The sequence below is a fragment of the Trichosurus vulpecula genome, chromosome 2 (genome assembly GCF_011100635.1).
Source record: "Trichosurus vulpecula isolate mTriVul1 chromosome 2, mTriVul1.pri, whole genome shotgun sequence".
Classification (NCBI taxonomy): Eukaryota; Metazoa; Chordata; class Mammalia; order Diprotodontia; family Phalangeridae; genus Trichosurus; species Trichosurus vulpecula.
Genome location: NC_050574.1, coordinates 191415218 through 191437751, shown reverse-complemented (window position 1 = coordinate 191437751; position 22534 = coordinate 191415218). Strand labels below are relative to the sequence as shown.

Here is a 22534-nt window from a genome sequence, read left to right as displayed (position 1 = left end):
TACAGGCTGTGGGCCTGAGATGGAAGAGAGTATCAATCATAGAAAATATCAGTGTTGCGTTATGGAAAGAGCAGCAGATTTGGGGTCAGAGGAGCAGAGTTTAAATCTGGGCTCTGTTGCTTTACAAATACAAGATGGTGGAAGTGAAACTGGATAATTGGTCAGCTGAGAAAGATTTGGGGGGCTTAGTGGACTGCAAGCTTGATATGTTAACACAGACTTTGCAACCAAAAGAGCTAACATATTGCCTCCCTCCTTTAAGACAGTATCTAAAATGAGAAAGGTGATGGTCCTCTATTTCCTTCCCTGCTCAGATAACATCTGGAGTATTTTATTCAGTTTTGGGTACCATGTTTTGGGATGGATGTTGCTAAGCTGTAAAGTATTCAGAAAAAGGTACCTAAGAGGGTAAGAAGCCTTGAACTTTGTATGAGAAGTGGTTGAAGGGACTAGAAACATTTCACCTGAGAAGAGAAGGCTTTGGCAGAACTGAAGCTGTATGTATTTGAAGTATCTCTCACGTTGAGGAGAGATCAACTTGATTTTGCTTTGCCCCAGAGGGCAGAACTATGAACCATGTGCTGAAGCTGTAAAGAGACAGATTTCTTTTTGACTTGGCATAAGAGAAAACTTCTTAACAATCAGAGGTATTAAAAATGTGATGGACTATGGGTGGAGGAAGGCAAGATGGAAGAGTAAAAAGAACTCTATGAGTCAAAAAAGACCTAAGTCCCTATTCTAGTTCTGTCACTGGTTATCTGTATGATTTTGGACAATTCACTTTAACTTCTGGGTCTTAGTTTGCTCATCTGTAAAAAGGGGAGGGGTCAAGGTACAGTCATTGGAAGTTGCCTCAGGCACTACAATATAAAGCAACTTGCCAAGGATCATAAAACCAAAATGTGTCAGAGGCAACCTTGAACCTGGTTTTTCCTGAGACCAGATGTTCATTGACTTAACATTATACTGTTTTTCCTGTCTTAATATGTTTAAAAATAAAAGCAGAAACAAAAAATTATTTAGTTAAGAGTCAAGTAAGTTTCTCAGGCCCTTGACGGAGATTTCTCTTTAACTGATGCTTAGACCAGGTGAAGAATATCCTACTTTTTGTACTAGCTGTGGCCACTTGTTATAGCCCATAGTGATGGTCCTCTGGTGACTGAACAGGACAAACTTGAAAGAGAAACAAAGAACCCAGAGATCAAGCAGGTCTCAGGGTAACTCCAGTTTCAATTAAATTAAATTCAACAAAAAACTTAGTAAGTTCCTATATGCAAGGCACTAAGGATACAATGGTATAAAAAAATGACACGGTCCCTGCCCTCAAGAAGCTTATAATCTACTAGGATTACTATATAAATCATGGAACAGCTGACAGCATGCCCCTTAAGGAAATCTCCATCAAAGAAGGAGACGCTTGTTAAAAATCATGTCTCCAACAAAGAAACAAATACTTATTAAACATGGAAGTAGTATGGTGTAGCTCTGGAAGAGAATTCTAGTCTCATCTTTGCCATTAACTCTGTATGACGCCAGTGTCTGGATCATAGTAGGTGCTTAATAAATGCTTATTGACTTGACTTGCTTATTGAACGTGCATGTGTCTGGACCTACGCTTCCTTTTCTTTAAAATGAGGGGGTAGAACTAGGTGAACTCTACTGTTCCATCCCTAGACAGGTCACTCAACCTCTCTTAGTTTTAATTTCCTTATAAATGGGATTAATATGTGTAGGTACATTATACATAAATGGAAATATATGTATGTAATTATAAATATAAAATCAGAAGAATATTAACACCAACCTCACAAGGTTGTCTGAGGAAAAAAATGAGATAACAGAAAAGTGTTTTGCACACTCTAAAGTGCTATATAACTGCCATCATTATCATCATTAAATCTGTCAACTCTTGTAAGAAGCAAAGTTGTGCCCACTAAATTATAGAAATAGATAAAATGAATTTAAGAAAGATTTGTTGGACAATCTAGGCTGCTCCTTTGCACGATTTTAATATTTTTAATTATTTCAAGGGATGAAATGTCCATGCTTTGTCCTAATCAATTCATCAACAAATATTTATTAAGTAATTATAGTAATTATAGTGATAAGTCCTGGGAATACAAAGATGCAAGTCCTAGTCCTCAAGAAGCTTATGCTCTAAAAGGGGAAACAACACCTTTGGGTATATGCAAAGTCTATACCAAATGAACCCAAGATAATTTGGAGAGGTGGAACCCTAACGGCAGGGGTGAGTGGGGCAGCTGGACAGGAAAAGCTTCATGAAAAAGGTGGCCCTTAAACTGAATCTTGAAGGAAATCAGAGATCCCTAGAGATGGCGGTGAGGAGGGAGGGGGTTCCAGGGATGGGGAACAGCCTGTGCAAAGACATAGAGATGGTAGATGAAGTATCATGTGTGCAGAGTAGCAAGAAGGCAAGTGTAGCTAGAATACTGAGTACATGGAGGGAGGTAAAGTGGAAGACTGGAAAGAGAGGAAGACTCTAAACCATATTCATGGCATTTTTTTTCTTTCAGCCTTGAAATATCCCATTGCTTTTATATTTTGCTACGTTATATTCTTGACAGTGCAAGTTGGTGTTCTTTTCCTGTTGGTATTTGCTGAAAACAAGTTATGTATAAACTATGTAACTCCACACCACCAAACCAAGTGGGTATGATGTGAAAATTTCAATCATTTGTTTCATCTAAGCAAAAGAAAACCATTAAACAGGCTATCCCCACCCCTCTAGCCCTGACCCCCTGACTTGATAAATTTTTGGATTAAAATGGCCCAAAAGGTTGGGCACTGAGTAAATATAGACAAAGAATCAAGTCAGCCCTGCTTAAATCTCAGTTTTATTCTTCTTCTTTGTTTCTTGGCTCTAGAATTCCAAACTGAACACAAGAATTGGGATCCATTTAGAATACACTTCTGTTCTGAACCCACCACTTAGCACAGTGGTTGGTACATAGTAGGAACTTAATAAATGCTTATTGACTTGACTTGCTTGTTGAATTATCTTATATACCTAGTATTAGATATGCTGCCTTCTTGTCCCCAGGCTGAGTACTGATGATTTCCCCTTCCTGTCATCAAAAATAGGAGGAAATGAACAAGGATGCCACATCTCCCAGCTCCTCCACAGAAGCCCCAACCATGAGTCTATTGTCATAGGATCATAAACTTTCAGCAGACGGTGACCTCAGAGATTATCTAGCCCAACTCCCTCCATTTTATAGGTAAGGAGACTGTGGCCCAGAGGAGTTAAGTGATTTGGCCCAGGTCACACAGGTTCAAACTCAAGCCTTCTCACTCCAAATCCTGTCTCACGTTTTGATGTTATTGTTGCAATGCTGAATTCGAGTGGTTCCTGGTCACTGAATCAATCTGATTCACTGTCACGTCAGGGTTTCTCTCTTCTTTTCCCTAGACCAATTCACAATACATGAGGTTCTCTTTGTCACTGACATGATTATTTGGAATTCTCTTCCAAGGAAAGTTTTGTGCCATTATTTCTGCAAGATCCAGCTGTTATTTCTTGATGACTAAATGTGAATTGTTAAACAGATTTTTGTATTAGTTACTTTCATTCTGTTCTTTTGGTGCTATGCATGCATCACCGATTTTTCTTTCATGGAGAAATACTCTAATTCTTTTTGCTATTTCCTCCTCTTATTTTCCTGTGTCTCTCAGAGTAATTTGGTACACTTTCTAACCTATGAAATCAGCCAAATGTAGAAGTACACAAATAAAGGTTTAAATTATGGGCTTTGGCTCATTTAGAATAATAGATAATAAATGTCATTAGATAATAGCAGTTGCTGGCTGTATTTGACATCCCTTTTTCTTTAAGGGCTTCTTATTTTCAAGAGTTCTTCTCACCAATGAAATCCATGATGCCTTAAAAGAAATCAACCTAACAAGCCATAAGAAAAAGACAAATCGAAGAAGAAGGCTTATTGTCCTATGACCTATAATATGCCATTGGATGGGAATCCCATTGAATCAGTCCAACAGTACACATATATGTCATGGACAGACACTGTAAATGGATAATAAGTTGGACCCATTTCTACAGAAGTAGAAGGAGACTTACGTTCACCTGGATTTTAAAGGCAGCATTGAGGTGAATGTTCACTCACCTCCTCTTTCAGTCTTTCTACTACTAAGATGAAGATTTTGGCCATGTGAGAAATGAGTATTTCTCTCTTAATAACTAATTATTGTATTAGGACCAAGGTTTTTCTCATTTTCTACTTCCTCATCTAGAAATCAACCAGTGTGGGAAATCTCCCTTAAAGATTTACCCAGGCCAACATCTAATCAAATAGTAAAAGAAATTCTAACTTTGGGGTGCATTCCTGCTCATTGTATTTGCTAAGACAGGTCTGGAGAAGTATTGATTCTCCCTTTTATCAGACAGATAATATGGAAATTGATGTCTCTTTGATCAAAATTTGGGTGACCTAAGTCATGTATCCCAAAACCCTCATTGTAATATTCATTTTCTTATTACTTGTTGACCAATCAGAGTTGATTGCCACCCCTCAGGAATATCTACTCTTTGAAGGGCATATAAACTGTGAACCCACTGCCAGAACTGGTCTTTTGTCTAAAAGAGACAGCCAAATGACCTTTATTAATAAATTGCTGCCCTTATTAATAAAATGATTAAATTACCCAGAAACTCTGTCTCTCAAATTTTTAATCATCACAGCCAAGATCATGAAAATCTATCATAACAATAACCAACATAATTAATTAATGGAAATTAATTACATGTTCAAGTTCATGGTCTTGCTGTGACAACAAAAAGAAGAACCCTTATTTCTAGGATTTCACCTAAAAGACCTCCTGGTGCAAGAGGGGGGATTATCTCAAGATTTTCAGGATGAGGAAACTAAACAGAAATAGAATCTAAAAGGAGACAGTAGGATTAGAATAGCTTTCAGACTATTAATAATGGCACACAGAGAGGGCTGAACCAGAGAAGCCTTTGGAGGAACAAGAATTTGGAGGCTAGATTGTTATTTACACCTCGTTGCCTCCTTTTTCATTATCTATGATTTGGTTGATAAAGCCCCACCAGCCTCTATAAGGTAAACCACAGGTGAAGAACAGAGAAGAGATCTGATTCTCTAGAGGGTTCTAGTAAATGGCTCCAACCTTCCCGTTCCCTTGCCTCCTCCCTATCTCAAAGAATCACAGAATCTCAAAGTTGGAAAGGGACCTCAAAGATCTTTTATTCTAAAGCATACCTGAACAGTAATATCCTCTACAATCTACAGTACCTCTGCTAAGTTGTTATCTGGCCTTGGCTTGAAGACCTCCACTGGAGGGGAATATACTACCTCTGAAGGCAATCCATTCTACTATGGAAGTCTCTAACTGTTAAGAATAATCCTAATGGGGCAGCTAGGTGGCACAGTGAGTAGAGCACCGGCCCTGGAGTCAGGAAGACCTGAGTTCAAATCCAGCCTCAGACACTTGACACTTACTAGCTGTGTGACCTTGGGCAAGTCACTTAACACCAATTGCTCTGCCTTCCCCCCCCCACCCCACCAAAAAAAAAAAAGACAAAACAAAAAAAAAAGAATAATCCTTATACAGAGCCAAAATTAGTTTCTCTGCTGATTCCACTCATTGTAATCATAATACTACTAATAATCAGCACATGTATATATATATATATATATATATATATATATATATATATATATATATATATAGCTAAGTGCTTTACAATTATCATCTTGCTTGATCCTCACAACGACTCTGGAAGGTAGGTACTATTATTATCACCATTTTACAGATGAGAAAACTAAGGCAACCAGAGATTAAGTGACTTGCCCAGGGTTACACAGCTAATAAGTGTCTGAGGCCAGATGTGAAATCGGGTCTTGCTGACTCCTGATCTGATGCTCTATCCACTGTGCCACCTGACTGCTTCCCGTTATAATTAGTTCTACCTTCTAGGGTCAAAAAGACCAAGTTTAATCCATATAATAGCCCCTAAAATACTTGAAGAAAGGTATCATTGTCACCCATTCCCCTTTTCCCTTCCTTCCCCTCTCATTTAAAAAAAAACAGCCTTCTTCCCAGGCTAATCATCCATAGTTCTTTCAAATGAAAGGGTCTTCAGTTCCCCCAACATTATCGCTGATCTCCTCTGGGAAGGTTCCAATTTTTCAATAAATGTGTGATCTATAACTAAACCAAATACTCTAGATGTGAGCAGGGAAGAGTACAGCAGGACTCACCTTCCTTATTCTGTATACTTTGCCATACTGTAGCAGCCCAAGACGGCACTCACTTGCTTGGCTTCCCTGTCCAATTTGCTGACTCATTGAGCCTGTAGGCCCAGGTCTTTTTCATTTGAACTGTTTCCTAGCTATATTTTCCCCATCCTACACTTGGATAAATGATGTTTTGAACCTATTTGTGGGATTTTATATTTGTCCTGATTAACTTTCATCTTATTAGATTTGGTCTACTGTTCTAGCCTTTCTCCTCCAGGGTCCTTGAAATATTTTTATGTCCTGTTTCTGTAATTTAGCAATTCCTCCTAGCATTGGTATCTGTAAATTCAACTAGTATGACTTTGTTAGTGTCATTAATACAAATGCTGGATTATATGAAGCTGAAGAGATGTTCCTGAACATTCCACTAGACACCTCTAAGTTGGCAATAATCTGCTAGTGACTACTTTTTACATCTTATCATTCTGACAATTCTGAATACATCTAACCATACTATCAGCTAACATTGGTCATATTCTCCTGCCCAAATACCTTCAATGGATCTCAGTTTGGTTCCAATATGCCTTTCCATCCTAATTTCAGGTTATCCCATTGCATGGCAACCACAGTAGTCAAGAAGACAAACTCAAAATTGTTTTGGATTTTTTAGTGTTGGCAGTTTTGCTCACATAAATTGACTTGGGGCTCATGACTTGAAATCACTGAGAGTAGTTGAATGTTCTCTTACTTTCTTTTCATTTATTTTGGGCTAACCATTTTTTATCTATCCTTCCCGATCAAAGATTTTGGCAGAAGCGAAGTGAAAGCAGTTGTCTTTCTTTCTTCTTGTCTTTCTATTGTCCCAAACAGCAGGACTAGTCTTTCTACCAATTTCTTCTTGCCTCTGAGATAGATTCTTTTAAGATCCCTTTTTGTTGTCTTTTGCATTCATCACCAGCCTTAGTTCCGTCTTCGATAACCACATTCCATTACCCAGATATCTTTTAAAATCTAGATGAATTGATGAGTATCCTTGGTTATCTACATCAATCTTTTTAGACAGGCCCCCTTTTTCTTCCTGATTGGAATTGTTCTTCTTTAGAATTTCATTCTTGAGATCTCATCATTCTTTGGCCAACTTTTGTAGACTTTTATGCCATGAGATTCTACCTACCCTTCCTCTGAACTCTTAGAAACTCTCGCTCCAAAAGTCTAGAGCACCTTCAGAGTATACCTGGTTTCCTAATCATCTGTATCAATCACCACTAATAGGAAAAAAATCAGTTCCAATTCCCAAAAACCCGCTTAAACAAATCAACATCCTCTGAAAAGGAACCTGGAACGTTGAGGAGGAAAGAGAGTAGAATTATGTATGTGATGAAAATGAATTGTTTTTCTCTTTCTTTTTTTATTCTTTATTACAAGGAATAGCTGAATGAGTAGGAGAGGGAGGAGGGGTATATTTAAAAATAAAAATTATATAAAAATAATAGACATCAACAAAAAATTTTCTTAAATAAAGTGAATGGAAATTTATTTGGGATTAACAGTTGACTGAGGATGTGTGTGTTCCCCCCTCTCTACTACAGAACACTCCTTCTTATTTACTGACTCACAAGCTAATTTATCCGGCTAGGGTCTGGGGGTATTCAGGGAAGAAAGGAGAAAAAGAAGAAGTGTTCTTTCAAAAAGAGGGGGAAAAGGAAGGAAGGAAGATGGATAGAGACAGAAAAAAAAACTGAAAATTTACTTTACTTCAGAAATTGACCTGGGTCTGATCCTCAGTGCCTGTGCTTCAATTTAGAAACTGAGCAAGAAAACTAAAGCCTTCCACTACCCAATGAAGAAAAAAGGGCAGAAAGTAAAAAGCTGAAGATGAATTCCACTGGCCCTCCTATCTTCCCAAGCAAACCTACTCTAGAGTTAAATAAATGAAAATCCTGAACAGATGAAGGGGTAAGAAAAAGTATGTTGGCGAATGCAATGGGCAGCCACATGTGCCTCATGTGCCTAAAACCCCAGCAGAAAGTTTAATTCACTAAGAAGCAAACTGTGCTTATTTGTTAAGCCTGCATTTCCAGAGCAGCTCCTGCTGGGCCATGAGGGCAGCCCAGTGAGTCTTCTCTTCTCTTCCTTTGATTTGAATTCTCTCTTCTTTGTTTGCTTATATTATTCTTGAGACTCCCATTGTGGTTTTCCAAGATGGCCTCGGTTTTCTCCTTTGCATTATCTTTGGGGACATCAAAGTCATGACTTTCTAGAATAAGTGAAGGCCAGCTACTTAGAGAGTTCAATTAACATCCATCTAGTGTGGATGGGGTGGAGTGGGGTTGGGAGAAAGGTGAGAAGGGTTTGTAATATCATGAGGGAAGGAGGATGCTTTGCTAATGGGTCCCTTAGACCTTGCAGAAGCAGGCAAATGGGTAGCTGCTTTGAAACCTTTATTTAAATTCAGCACGAAAGAAAAATGTTTAATTTGAATAACATCCATTTGAATTTACATCTTCAGTCTCACCTATCTCCTATACTCTTTAAATCATGTGTTTTCCAACAGTACCTTTTACATAAAATGAAAAAAAGGTGAGGAGAAAATCATAAGAAGTATTTCAAAATTCCTGCACTATTGTTTTATAAACACTGGGGACACCAATGAAACTGAAGTCCCCTCTCAGCTTCCCCCATGGAGAGAAAGGAGTGGGTGTGTAAGGAGGAGGTTGGTACAAAGCTTTGTACCAGCTTTTTGGTGGCTTTGGTGATGAGTAAGGGCCAGTTGCCATGACAGCAGCACTGGACTAACCTCACAGGAAGCTGGGTGACTGCCCTGACTAGTAGGCTAACCCACAATTTTCCGGTACAAGAAGTACACTGGTGACTGACTCCACCTCTCTCCTAACCCCACCCTTTCATAACATCATTTGGGATGGAGTTAAGATTCCAAAGCCCCACCCTCTGAAAGAACTACCCCATGGACACTCCACCCAATGGTTCTGGTATCTTGAAAACTGGCCAATTTCCTAAACAGATATACTTGGGATACACACACACACACACACACACACACACACACACACACAAAGTTATAGTATGTAACATGCCTTGCCTGCTAGCTTCCCTCCCTTTTTAAAACAGTTGTGTGGAGTCTGGGGGTCTTACTTGGCAGTGTAGACACGCTCAAAGGCAAAGGTCCCAGTTCTCTGGAAGCTCCTGACATTTTGGCTCCGGCTTTCATGCTCTACTTTGTGTGCGAAAAATCCTGTGAGAGGATAAGATTTGAGTTTAGAGCTTGATGGAGGGCAGTTTCTGAAATCCTACATTCTCTTTCCATAACTTGTCAGTCTCCAAGATGGGCCTCACCAAAGGGCTAACTCTCTTGTATGTTGTTTCTCCTTCCATACCATATTCACTTGAGTTAGACTATAAGGGAAAAGATGGTTGCTTCATGTGCACCCAAAATAGTGGAGGGGTCAGCAGGGACACAGGTTTGGGACAGACATAATATGAGGCCCCAAGCAAAGCTCCAAGGGTAGTAGGCTACTAGTGATCACTACGAAAGATCTGAAAAAGAATATTTTCCTGTCCTTGGGGGTAGGACCTGTATCCCCTTCTACAGAAGATCTAAGTGGGAGGAATCCAAGATGAGAGAAAAGGTAACAACAATGCATGCCAAGTGGGAGTGTGCCAGCCAAGCTCAAAGTGGATGTAAGTATAGCCCAGGACCAAAAAGTGTCCGCAGAACTCATATAGTCAGAATTTCAGTTTTTAGAATTTCCTATCCAGAGCCAAAACTAAGGCTGGGTGAGGTGAGTGAGGGTGACAGAATCAAAAGTAACAACCTTTGCATCTGGAGTGAGTAGCCAAAGATAGACCTTTAATTCTCTTGAGCTAGGGTGAGAGCTTTGGTGGCAGAGACCCAAAGAGGCTGCTGCTGCTGGAGATGACACTTCCCAAAGTGAAGGTAGGGCAGGACTAGGAAGAAACTCACTTGGGAAGGGACTGGGGTGTAGCCACCAAGAGGAAGAAAAGAAATACTCACCATCTGGAAGCTTCTCATTTTAACTGATAGTTCTTGCTAACCAGGCACAAAGTTCACTGTCTCTGTGCAGCTGAGGGGCTACAAGTACTGTCCACATGTTGCAAATGGTGTCATCTGGGATCAAAGACCTATCACGCTATCCTAGTTACAACTCTGGTGGGAACATCTAAAAAATAAAATTCTGACTACACAATTGTGAAAAATTCAAAATGATACCATAACAAACTCATAAAGAATTGCAACGGTCATTTAGTCCCTTAAGCAGGACCCTCTTTAAAATCCCATTGAGAAATACTCAACCAGATGCTGAAGCATGGTATATATAATGGAAAGAACACTAAATTTGAAAACAGAAGACCTTGGTTTGAATCCTGGCTCTGCCACTTGTTAAATATGTGAAATCAGAAAAGATTCTTCCCCCTTCTGGGCCTATTTCCTAGTTTGTAGAACAGGGATAATGATACTTGCTCTGTGAGCTACAGAGTTGTGAGGGAAGACCTTTGTCAACCTTGAAGCACTATGTGAATTTTAATTCTTGTTATTTTGGTCACCATCTGCAAAATGAAGGGATGGGATTAGAGCATCTCAAAAGTCCTTTCCAATTCAAACATCTTGGAGCTCTGAGTCTCCAGACAGGGAAATGTCTAAAGAGACTGATGTGGATCAACAGGAAGCTTTCTGATTAGTTCAGACAAAAGGTGGTAACACAGTCAAAGACAAATGCAAAACTACATAGAATAAAACTCAGAATAGTATAAAAAAGGCTAACATCAAGAGTTAATGTTCCCACCAAAAAAAATTGAAAGATAATATAGGTTTTAATTATGTCTTGAGGAAAGAGAAGAATGAGGAAGATAAATCAAACATTTGAGAAAGATGGTATAATGATAACACAGAATAGAGAGAGGGCAGAAATACTCAATGCCTATTTTGCTTCCATCTTTGCCTAGAGCTCCCTCTTTTTCCTTCCTCCTCATCTTACATTATGTCTCAGATGACTTTCACCACTATCTCCTTCACTCCTTGTCTCACGGAAAGAGGCAAATCCCTCTACATCCACCCTAGATCCCATCTCATCTTCTCTAGCAGATTGTCCCCTCTGTCATCCCTACTCTTTTTCTAATTTTCCATCTCTCCCGATCCACTGGCTCCTGCCCTGCTGTCTACAAGCACACCTTTGTGTTTTGCATCCCTATAAAACCTTGACTTGATCCTACAATTCATGCTATTGTCCTCTATCTTTCATCGCCTTCTTGGCTAAATACCTTGAGGAAATTATCTAAAATTGGTACTTCCATTTGCTTTCAATGGATTCTAAACCTTCTTCAGTGTGGCTTCTATCCTAATCTTTTGACTGAAATTGCTCTTTCCAAAGTCACCAGAGATTACCAAAGCCAATGGCCTCTTCTCAACCTTCATCCTTCTTGACTTCTCTGCAGCATTTGAAATTATTGATCACTTTCTTCTGGACATGCTCTCATCTCTAGGTTTGGGGTTTGTTTGGATTTTTTTTACACCAGTCTCTTCTGGCTCTCCTCCTACAACCCACTCCATAAACTCCAGTGGCTCCCTACTACCTCCAGGATAAGATATAAATTTCTCTTTTGGGTAGTTAGAGCCCTTCACAACCTTGGCCCCTTCCTATATTTTTTGGTCTTCTTATACTTTACTGTCCTCCACACACTCTACAATCCAGCAATATCTGCCTTCATGCTATTCCTTACCTAGGACAGCCCATCTTCCAGTTCCATGCTTTTTCAATGGGTGTCCCTCATACCTGTAATACTCTTCCTCCTTACCTCTTCCTCTTAGCCTCCTTCAAGACTCAACTCAAATTCTACCTGTGTCAAGTACCTTCTCTCTGAGATTCTCTTCCACCTCCTCTGTGTTTACCTTGTGGATATGTAATTGTTTACATAGTCCCTGCCATTAGAACGTGAGTTTCTTGAGGCGAGGGCCTGGGTTTTGGTTTAGTTTTTTTGTTTTTTTGTTCTTTACTTTCTTTGCATCCCTAGAGCTCAGCACAGCACCTGGAATATAATCAGTGCTTAATAATGTTTTTTCATTAATTCTCAGGTAAGTATAACAGTCTTCTAACTACATAAGGTAGAACAAAAAATAATAAATCACATTACTATGGTGATTTAACATTTACAAAGCACTTTCCCCACAATAACCATGGCGGTAGATAACACTGGTGTCTCCCATTATACACATGAGGAAACTGAGGTTCCAGGAGATTAGTGATTCACCAATGAAACCAAAATTAGTAACTATTTGAAGTGTGATTCTAGTGCAGATCTCGCTATCCAGCCCTTTATTTCCTGTGCAAATGATGTTTCTTGTAACAAACAAGGTAAATGGTCAATCTTTTAAGGGCCGCTAGGTGGGACAATGTATAGAGCACTGGGCTTGGAATTAGGAAGATTCATCTTTATGAGTTCAAATCTGGTCTCAGACACTTACCAACTATGTGACCCTGGGCAAGTCACTTAACCCTGTTTGCCTCAGTTTCCACAACTGTAAAATGAGCTGGAGAAGGAAATGTCAAACCACTCAGTATCTCTGTCAAGAAAACCCCAAATGGGTCACAAAGAGTCAGACGGGACTGAGAAACAACTGAAGGACAATGTGTGGCAAAGAAATGTACAACTTTTACAATAGGGTATGAAATTCCAAACCATTTCCAAATAGAATTCATGACTAGGTAAAGGTTTTTAGGCCAAATGATTTTTTAGTAGTTTCCACAGATAAATTTTTGCATACTTTGTGACTGGTTATGCTCCTTCTGAGTGTCTATTATTTATCCTGAGAAGCTGTTAATTCAGCTATGTTGGTTAATCATAAGTATCTTAACTACGTTTCTGCAATTTTCAAACAGTGTCTTTATTTCTTGATAGTAGTTTCCTCTAAGGAAGTACAGTATTTTGCACTTGCCAGTTAGGTGGCACAGGGAATAGAGCATCGGGCCCCTAGTCAAGAAGACCTCATTTCAATCCCACTTCAGATACTAATATCTGTGTGACTCTGGACAAGTCATATAAGTACTGTCTGCCTTAGTTTCCTCAACTGTAAAGTGGGGATAATAATGAGCTCTGTGGATCTCCACTACCTAAATCACAGGATTTTTGTGAGCAACAAATGAGACAATATTGTTAAAGCACTTAGCACGGTGTCTGATACGCACTAGGTGCTTAATAAATGCTTGCTCCCTCCCCACCCCCTTCTCTTCTTGTAGTCTTCTAATCCTTCTTAGAAGTTCATAACACTCTTTTATTGGGTTTCTCAGTCATTTAGTCACTATTACGGTATCTCAGGTATTTCATCTTTTTTCTCCAATCTCAAAATTCTACCTCTGCCACAGGAAGCTTGTCAGATAAGAGTAAATAACCATGCTACTTTAGATTTCCTAATAAGTAAGAAGGCTAACACTTGGAATACTCTTTTTAAAAAAAACATTTTCACATTAGTCATGTTGTAAAGAAGAATTAGAACCAATGGGAGGAACCACAAGAAAGAAGAAACAAAACAAAACAACAACAAAAAAGAGAGCAAACAGTATGCTTCCATCTGTATGCAGATTCCATAGTTCTTTCTCTGGATGTGGATTGCATTTTCCATCATGAGTCTTTTGGAATTGTCTTAGATCATTGCATTACTGAGAAGAGCTAAGTCTATCAAAGTTAGTCATGGCTTAATGTTGCTGTTAATGTGTACAATGTTCTTCTCCTGGCTCTGCTCATTTCACTCAGCATCAGATCATGTAAGTCTTTCCAGGTTTTTCTGAAGTCTGCCTGCTCTTAATTTCTTATAGCACAACAGTATTCCATTACATTCATATACCACAACTTGTTCAGCCATTCCCTAATCAATGGGCATCTCCTCAATTTCCAATGCTTGGCCACCACAAAAAAAGAGCTGCTATAAATATTTTTGTACATGTGGGTCCTTTTCCTGTTTTTGTGCTCTCTTCGGGTTACAGACCTAGAAGTGGTATTGCTGGGTCAAAGAGTATGCACAGTTTTTATAGCCTTTTGGGCACAGTTCCAAACTGCTCTCCAGAATGGTTGGATCAGTTCATAACTCCACCAACAATACATTAGTGTTCCAATTTTCCCACATCTTCTCCAACATTTATCATTTTCCTGTTTTCTCATGTTAGCCAATCTGACAGGTGTGATGTTTTGGTTTGCATTTCTCTAATCAATAGTGATTTAGAGCATTTTTTCATATGACTACAGATAGCTTTGATTTCTTCATATGAAAACTGCCTGTTCACATCCTTTGACAATTTATCAATTGGGAAATGATTTGTATTCTTATAAATTCAACTCAATTCTCTCTATATTTTAGAAATGAGGGCTTTATCAGAGACACTGGCTGTAAAAAATATTTCACAGCTTTCTGCTTCCCTTCTAATCTTGGTTGCATTGACTTTGTGCAAAAACTTTTCAATTTAATGTAATCAAAATTATCAATTTTGCGTTTCATAATGTTCTCTAACTCTTGTTTGCCTATAAATTTCTTCTGTTCTCCATAAATCTGACAAACTATTCCTTGCTCTCCTAGTTTGCTTATATAGTATCAGCCTTTATATGTAAATCATGTACCCATTTTGACTATGTGGTGTAAGAAGCTGGTCTATGCCTAGTTTCTGCCTTACTATTTTCCAATTTTCCCAGCAGTTCTTGTCAAATAGTGAGTTCTTATCCCAGAAGCTGATATCTTTGGATTAATCAAATAGTAGATTAACATAGTCATTGACCATTGCCTCTTGCATACCTACCCTATTCCACTGAGCCCCGCCTCTATTTCTTAGCTAGTAGCAAGTAGTTCTGATGATTGCTGCTTTACAATACAATTTAAGATCTATTATGGCTAGGCCACCTTTTGGAGTATTCTTAATAGTATACTGCGATGTAGAAGAGAAGATTTCAAAGGGTTTGTTAAAAGGTCAGGTAGGATCCTGTGGCCTAAAATTTTATGAGGGAAGCTGACTAAAGAGGGACAGGAAGCTCTCCAGAACCAAATGGTTCCAATGAAGAAGATAAACCCAGTATAAAGACACCAATGTGTTTGAATAAGGAATTCATGGATTAAGACTTTTTTAAACACATGCACAGAAGATGGAAGCAAGAACAGGTGGCTAAAAAATGGATACAAAAGACTGCCACAGACCTATAAGAATAACATCAGGGAAAGACTCTTGTCAATCTTATGCTTATGATGAAAGCTAAGAACCACCAAAAAAAAAGCCTTTTTAAAATATGGTAGAAGAGAGGAGATGCTCAAGGATGAGACAGACCAGTTTGTTTGACGGTAGTCACATACAGTAGAAAGTTCACTCACTGGCTCTGGGGTGAAAGCACCCTGGTTTAAATCCTGCCCCTCAAATTTACTAACTTTGGGACTAAGGGTAGGTCACCCATCCTCCCTGTGCCTCAGTTTATGTATCTGTAAAATGAGAGGGTTGGACAAGATGATCTCTGAGGTCTCTTCTGTGACAATGATCACAGACAGCAGAGACCAAAAGGAACTACTCAACTCCTATTTTGTTGGGTTTTTAATTGATTTTTTAAATTTTGAATTTCAAATTCTCTCCCTCCTGCCTGCCCCTCCCCTACCCATGAGAAGCCAAGCAAGAAGGCAAGTACTGATTATACATATGAAGTCAAACAAAATGTTATTCGTCCTTCGTTTTCAAAGAGGACCGATGAGATCACAGGATGATGTCTTGACTTGTGTGTGAATAGGATTTAAGTGAAACAGAGTTGCACAAAGTCATCAGCCTCACTCTTTCTTCTACAGTCATCAAAATCCAGTGACAGGACAAAAATCAAGATGATTTGGTGACGGCCCAGGATGCAGTGGATTACCTTGGCATCTTTGATGTCTGATCAAACTCTAAGTGCTCACAGCGCCCACTTTAGCCGCCTTCATGGCCATTGAGACAGACTGTTCTCATCTTCCCATTCCACCAGGGAAAGTCTTCACATGCTTAGAGCAGACATCTCCCTGGGTTTGAGGTGGGTCAGTTACCCTCAACCTGGTTTAGCATATTGGCTGATGAGAACACCAGGGTGTGGCCACTGTGCAAGCTATAGCTTCTTGGAGGCACAGATGAGAATTGGGTGGCAGGTGGACACCAAAGGCATGAACATCCCTGAAAAGGGCTTGGCAAGTCCTCATACCAAGAGGTATGTCAGCTCACCTGGGAACCTCTAAGTTTGTACAAGGTGAGCAGACCAGACAAGCAATATGCACTTAATTGGGAATAAAATAATGAGTAAAGAAATAGGAGACCGTCTCAACACAAACGCTTCAGAGGTTAGTAACTCATCCCTTAGCAAATAGTAGGAAAAATTCTCTTCCAAAATACACCGTACACCCCATGCAAAACATATTTCTATTTTCACCATTCAACTCCTATTTTGGATCTGTTTTCTCTGCTAAGAAAAATAAATATCAAACTGGGAAAGATAAAGGAAAAATTTGGCTAAGGAAGGATTGAAATGTGTGCATGAGGAGATGGGATGAGAACGCCTAGGTGCTCTCAATGACTTCAAGTGATCAAGTCCAGGTAAACAACCCCTAACGATACCAAAAGACCCAGGAGATGTGACTGCCTTGTCAGTGATCCTCAATAAAGCATGTAGAATAAGAGAGATCTCAAAGGGCCAACAAATCAGAGGGACCAAGCCTAGAGTCAGAAGGGAGGTGAGAAGCCATATAGTCCAGCTTCCTCACTGGACAGATAAGGAAACTCTGATGCGGGGCTGATTTTCAAAAAGAAAATTGTTTCCTTCGAGCTGTGGGCAACTGAAATTGGATATCAATCCTTGCAAAATTCTAGAACAAATTCTTAAAAGAATAGTTTGAAAGGGAAGTGGCTGTCCGGACAAGCCATCACAAATACACCAAGAACAAGTCAGACCAGTCTAATTTCATTTCCTTTTTTTTTTCCAGGGTTATTTGACTGGTAGATGGATGATGATGTCCTTGTGGAAAAGATAGAGAGAGTTAGGTTAAATAAGAGTACAATTAGGCAGTTTCGAAATTGGTGGCACAACTGAAACAACAGGGAGGTTTCTAGTGAAGGGCACTGTCCTTGGCCTACTTCCATTCAATGTTTTATCAATGCCTGGGATGGAAGCATAGAAGCTATGTCTATGAGACTTGCAGATGAAGTAAAACTGAGATGGATAGCTAATATATAAGATGACAGAATTGGAATCCAAAAGGATCGCAACAGGCTGGGGAAATGGAACAAATTTGATAAGATGAAATTAATAAGGATAAGTGAAAACTCCTACACTTGGGTTCCAAAACTTACTACACAAGTAACAGTATGAGGAAGACATGCGAGACAACATAGCATAGTGGAAAGACTACTGTGTTTGGAGTCAGAATAGCTCATTTCACATCCCGGTTCTGTTATTTGTTATCTGTGTGACCTTCGGCAAGTCACTGAAGTCTCTGAATCCATGTTCTCATCTGCCAAAGGAGGGGTTGGGAGTCAGGACTAGATGACTTCAAGTTCTTTTCCCTCTCCTTGACCCTATGATACACAAGATCCTATGATCCTATGATAGAGAAGAGTTTGTGTGAAGAGGACCTAGAAATTTGGAGAAATTACCAACCCGATATAAGTCAACAGTATGACGTGACAACTCAGAGTGATGGGAGCAAAGCGAACGTGGACTGAAATTGCATTCATAGAAATTCAGGGTCCAGAATGAAAAATGTGATCATTCCTCTGTACTCTCTCTTGATCAGACTAAATTCTAGGCACCCCGTTTTAGGAAGAGTATTGACAAGCCATGGCGCCCCTAAACAAGAATCAATGTGTTAGTGAAAGCCCTGGAAACTGTATCATGTGAGGGCTGGCCAAAGGAACTAGACACAGACACTCTGGAAAGGAGAAAATTTTGTGGAGACACGACTGAAGGATTATCATCTGAGATATGAGACTTTTCTGCTTGTCCCAGAAGGTAGAATTGGAACTAATGGGTGACTATTAGCTTAACTGACGTGTCATTTAACTCTGGATTCATGCAGATTTCTGGATTAAATGTACAGCACAAAAGTACACCTCCCTCAAAACCCCATCCAGAGCTTAGCACAGTTCTTGGCACATAGTAGGCACTTAGTAAGTGTTTATTGACTGACCATGTCAGCTCACTTGGGAACCTCTAAGTTTGTACAAGGTGAGCAGACCAGACAAGCAATATACACTTAATTGGGAATAAAATAATGAGTAAAGAAATAGGAGACCATTCTCAACACAAATGCTTCAGAGGTTAGTAACTCAACCCTTACCAAGCGGTAGGAAAACATTCTCTTCCAAGACTCACTCCTCACTGTAGAGAGAACATAGCAAACATTTCTTCTGAGAACAAACTGAAGGTTTAGAAATTTCCCTAATGCAGTATCTGAATCTCCGCTTACTATACCTGCCAATTTCAACCATATCAGTCATACCAAAAGGTTCTCTCTCCTCTCTCCTTTCTCTTTCTCCCTTCTCCTCTTTCTTTTTCTTTCTCTCTCCTTTCTCTCTCCTCTCTCCTCTTTCTCTCTCTCTCCCTCTCCATATATAACACATATGTATGTATATGTATATGCACACACACACATACATACATATATACATACACACACTTGTTCTAGAATGATATATGAGAGCAGCGAGGTGGCATAGTGAATAGAGGGGTAGACTTAGAGTCAGGAAGATCTGAGTTCAAATGCCACCTTAGACACTCACTAGCTGTCTAACCCCAGGCAAGTCACTGAAACTTTCTCACTTCTACTGTCCTTATCTGTAAAATGGGGATAATCATGCCAGTGACTTGACCAGGTTGCTACGAGGTTCAAACGAGATAACATAGGTATAGTGCTTTGTAAACCTATTTATATGGTGCTTTGCAAAGTGCTGCATAAATGTTACGATTTATTATCATCTGTGATAGTAAATGTACTATATAGTGGCTTGCCAATAAGAATCCCAAGTGATTGCACAGAGATTTTGCTTTTGCAAATAGAGTCAGAAAAAGGTGAAGCTATCTTGTCTGGCTTTGGAGCAGAGCCCTGTACCTGCTAGCTGTCAATGTTATACTTGAAACATGGTTGGTCAGTGTACCCTGAGGTCAGGAGTGGGTCACAAGACTGACAATCCCTCAAGCCTGCTACTCCTCCTTTCCTCTTGCCACCTGAGTTCAAACTCTGATTCGCATAATACATTTGTGTTGATCCAAACGCTATATGTACTTATTTCCTTTGTCAAGGAGGTTCTAGATCTTCCGTTGTCTTCAATGGCCTCTGAAGTCTATGTCCAAGTGATTTGGGCTAGTACTGAGCAATTATTAAAGGCTAAGTATTTGCTACATGAGGGAGAACAACAAATAGAATATAGAAAGAAAACCAGTGGAAATGCCCAGCCATTCACAGGAGAAAAGAACAGGGAGGAAGGACAGAGATTATTCTGGGACTTGGTTTTCTCATCTGTAAAACAAGGTATTTGGACTGGATGACCTCTAGGGTCACTTCCAGCTCTATGTCTATAAGCCCCTGGGCTAATAAGGCTATAAGATCTATGCCTACAAATATCACTAGGGGATGTTTCCATCGGGATGCAGCTGCCAGTCATAGACTGATGTTCCCCCAAGGACTTCCAATACTGAGGTACGGTGATTGGCTTTACGGCCCAGATGGATTGGCCAAGACAGAAGTGATGGAGGACATCAGAACATGGAAAGCAGCAAAGAAGAAAAAGGAATAAAAAGATATAGACTTGGTGGACTAGCAGGGCTACATCCATAGGGATGGTCTCATAATTCCCTAGGCTCTGTGAGGCTGCTCTTCTGCTCAAATGAGAGCAGAGGCAGCGCAGCTCAGGGAGCCAGGATGGACAGGGGCCCACAGTTCTGCAGCGGTCAGTATGGGATAGAGAAGTCTAGCGCCCAGTCCAGTACCGATAAACTGCACGTTACCAGGCGAAGTTGCTGGTTGCTTCCTCGGCCGTTCAAGACCAGAAAGGGAGCAAGTGAGGCTTCATCCTGGGTGGGGAGAGGACGGAGAATTGATATTTGCCACAGTTTCTGCTACTATGGATGATATTATCAAATCTTTACTAATCTAATTAATGTGTTTGTTTAACTGTGACCTTGAGGGTGAATGCTAACAGCTTGAATCTACCCAAGGGAGTGTGATAGGCAGAGGTTTGCCAGTGATTGACTGATAACTCCTACACAGAGCCTAGGAGGGGCAGAGTACTAGGAGATTGACTGAAGAAAGCACTCGTCTCTGTTGTCCCATGTCCTGTTACAGGCAGTACATGTATGCAGAACATGTTACATATCTGTACAACGATAAACTGAATGACTAATAAAGTGACCTGGGGATTCTAATGCAAGGGTGTAAATTCAATTATATTATATAAAGTTTGTTTATATTATTTATATTTGTGAAATTATATTATTTGTATGGTATATATTGATGAAATTAAATATTATTCAATTAAATATATGTATTATTTATATATTTCTATTTCTCTTTTTTTTAAAGAGATGTTTATGAGAAGTCTTAATTTTCCAATCCTTCAAAGTTCACAAGGTCAAGAGGTTGGGGGAGAGGGACAGAAAGTTTCTTCTTTTGCCCCCTCCTCCCCCTCCATGATTCCCTCTGAGGATCTTTACAGGAACTGCTCTTAGGCGATCAGTCAGGGATTGCATTAAGCTCTGGGGATATAAAGAAAGACAAAAACAGTCCCTGCCTTCAAGAAATTCACATTCCAATGGGGCAAGCATCATGCAAATAACTGTATTTTCGAGATACACATAGTGCAAATAGAAGGTCATCTCAGACCTATGGCTCTGGGAGTAGAGGCTTGGGGGATTCAGGGAAAGGCCCCCAGCAGAAGGTAGATTTTGAGTTCTCTTGTCTACCAGACAATTAAATGCTGGTTTCAGAACTAGCTTGCTGTTTTTATAGGAGCACCACAGAGCATGACTGAGTCTCTCAAACCAATTCCAATACTCCTCCTGTGTAGCATCATTTCATCTCTCCAATGGCTGGAAGCATTCCACACCTCCATTAGATTCACTTAGTTTAGTGCCTTTTATTATTAATCGATCGATTCAATAGAAATGTCTAGACCTTTTCATACCTAGTTTATACCTTTGATTAAGAAAGTCCAAGCCCTTTATAATTACTGAGGCAGGGATATGGAACACCCTTCTTACAATAGAAAGTCAATGCTGGAGGGGCTGCAGGAAGTGAAATATATTAACGTGCTGGTAGTGAAGTTATAAACCGATCTAATTGTTCTGGAAAACAATTTGAAATTATTGGATAAAATAAACTAAATTTTTCATAGTGTTTGAGCCAGCAAAATTCCACTACTGGGTAAATGTTCCCAAGGAAGTCAAAGACAAAAAGAAAGGTCTGATGTATACCAAAACATTCAGAGTAGCACTTTGTGTGGCAGTCAAAAATTGGAAGTAAAGTAAATGTCCCTCAATTGGGAAATGGTTGAATAAACTGTGATACACAAATGTAACAGTATTATTGCACTAGAAGAAAAGACAAATATGAGGAATTCAGAAAACATGGGAAGACTTGTATGAATTTACGGAGAATGAAATACCCAAAACCCAGAGGAAAAATACACAATTATTAAAATAATATAAAGAAAAGGAGCACAAAAGGGTAACTAAATTCACAATAAATATAATGTCTAACACTAAATCCAGGTCAGATAACAACAGATGGCAGATATGGCAGATGTGGACAGATACAGATGTTGTATTTTGTTTGTTTAGTTTTTTTTTCACTGTTATTACAAGGAAGGGTTCTGGGTAGTACGGGAAGAGTATATGGGGAAATGATTGAAAAGTAAAAAAAAAAAACACAAAGAAATCAATAAAAAATTTTAAATTAAAAACTAATACTTTGCATATAGTAGGTATCAAAAAATACATGTTGAATGAGAAGATGATGGAATTGATATTCAAAATGTTTTAAACAGAATGAGTTGGAACGAAGATTAAATGTGGGGATAAATGCAAATTCTTGCATAAAGTGTTGTTGCTTTTTAAATTTGCGCAAATAAAAGATAGAGGAGATGTTACTTGGCAATAACTCACGTGAAAATGATTTCAGGGTTTTTGGTGACCACAAAATTAACATGAGCCAGTAGGGCAGGAGAGACACTTTAAAGACTAACAGAAGCTCAGGTTGCTCTAATAGAGACAGATTATACAGATTA

The 22534-nt window shown here is 39.4% G+C and overlaps 1 protein-coding gene across 1 annotated transcript in view; it reads right to left on the bottom strand.

Moving 5' to 3' along the window:
- Positions 1-22534, bottom strand: part of LOC118838912 (arachidonate 5-lipoxygenase activating protein) — a 40573-nt gene that overhangs the window by 12191 nt on the left and 5848 nt on the right. Inside the window, exon 2 of the mRNA XM_036746293.1 lies at positions 9393-9492. Coding sequence (XP_036602188.1) covers positions 9393-9492 — 100 coding nt within the window. The remainder of the gene's footprint in view (positions 1-9392; positions 9493-22534) is intronic.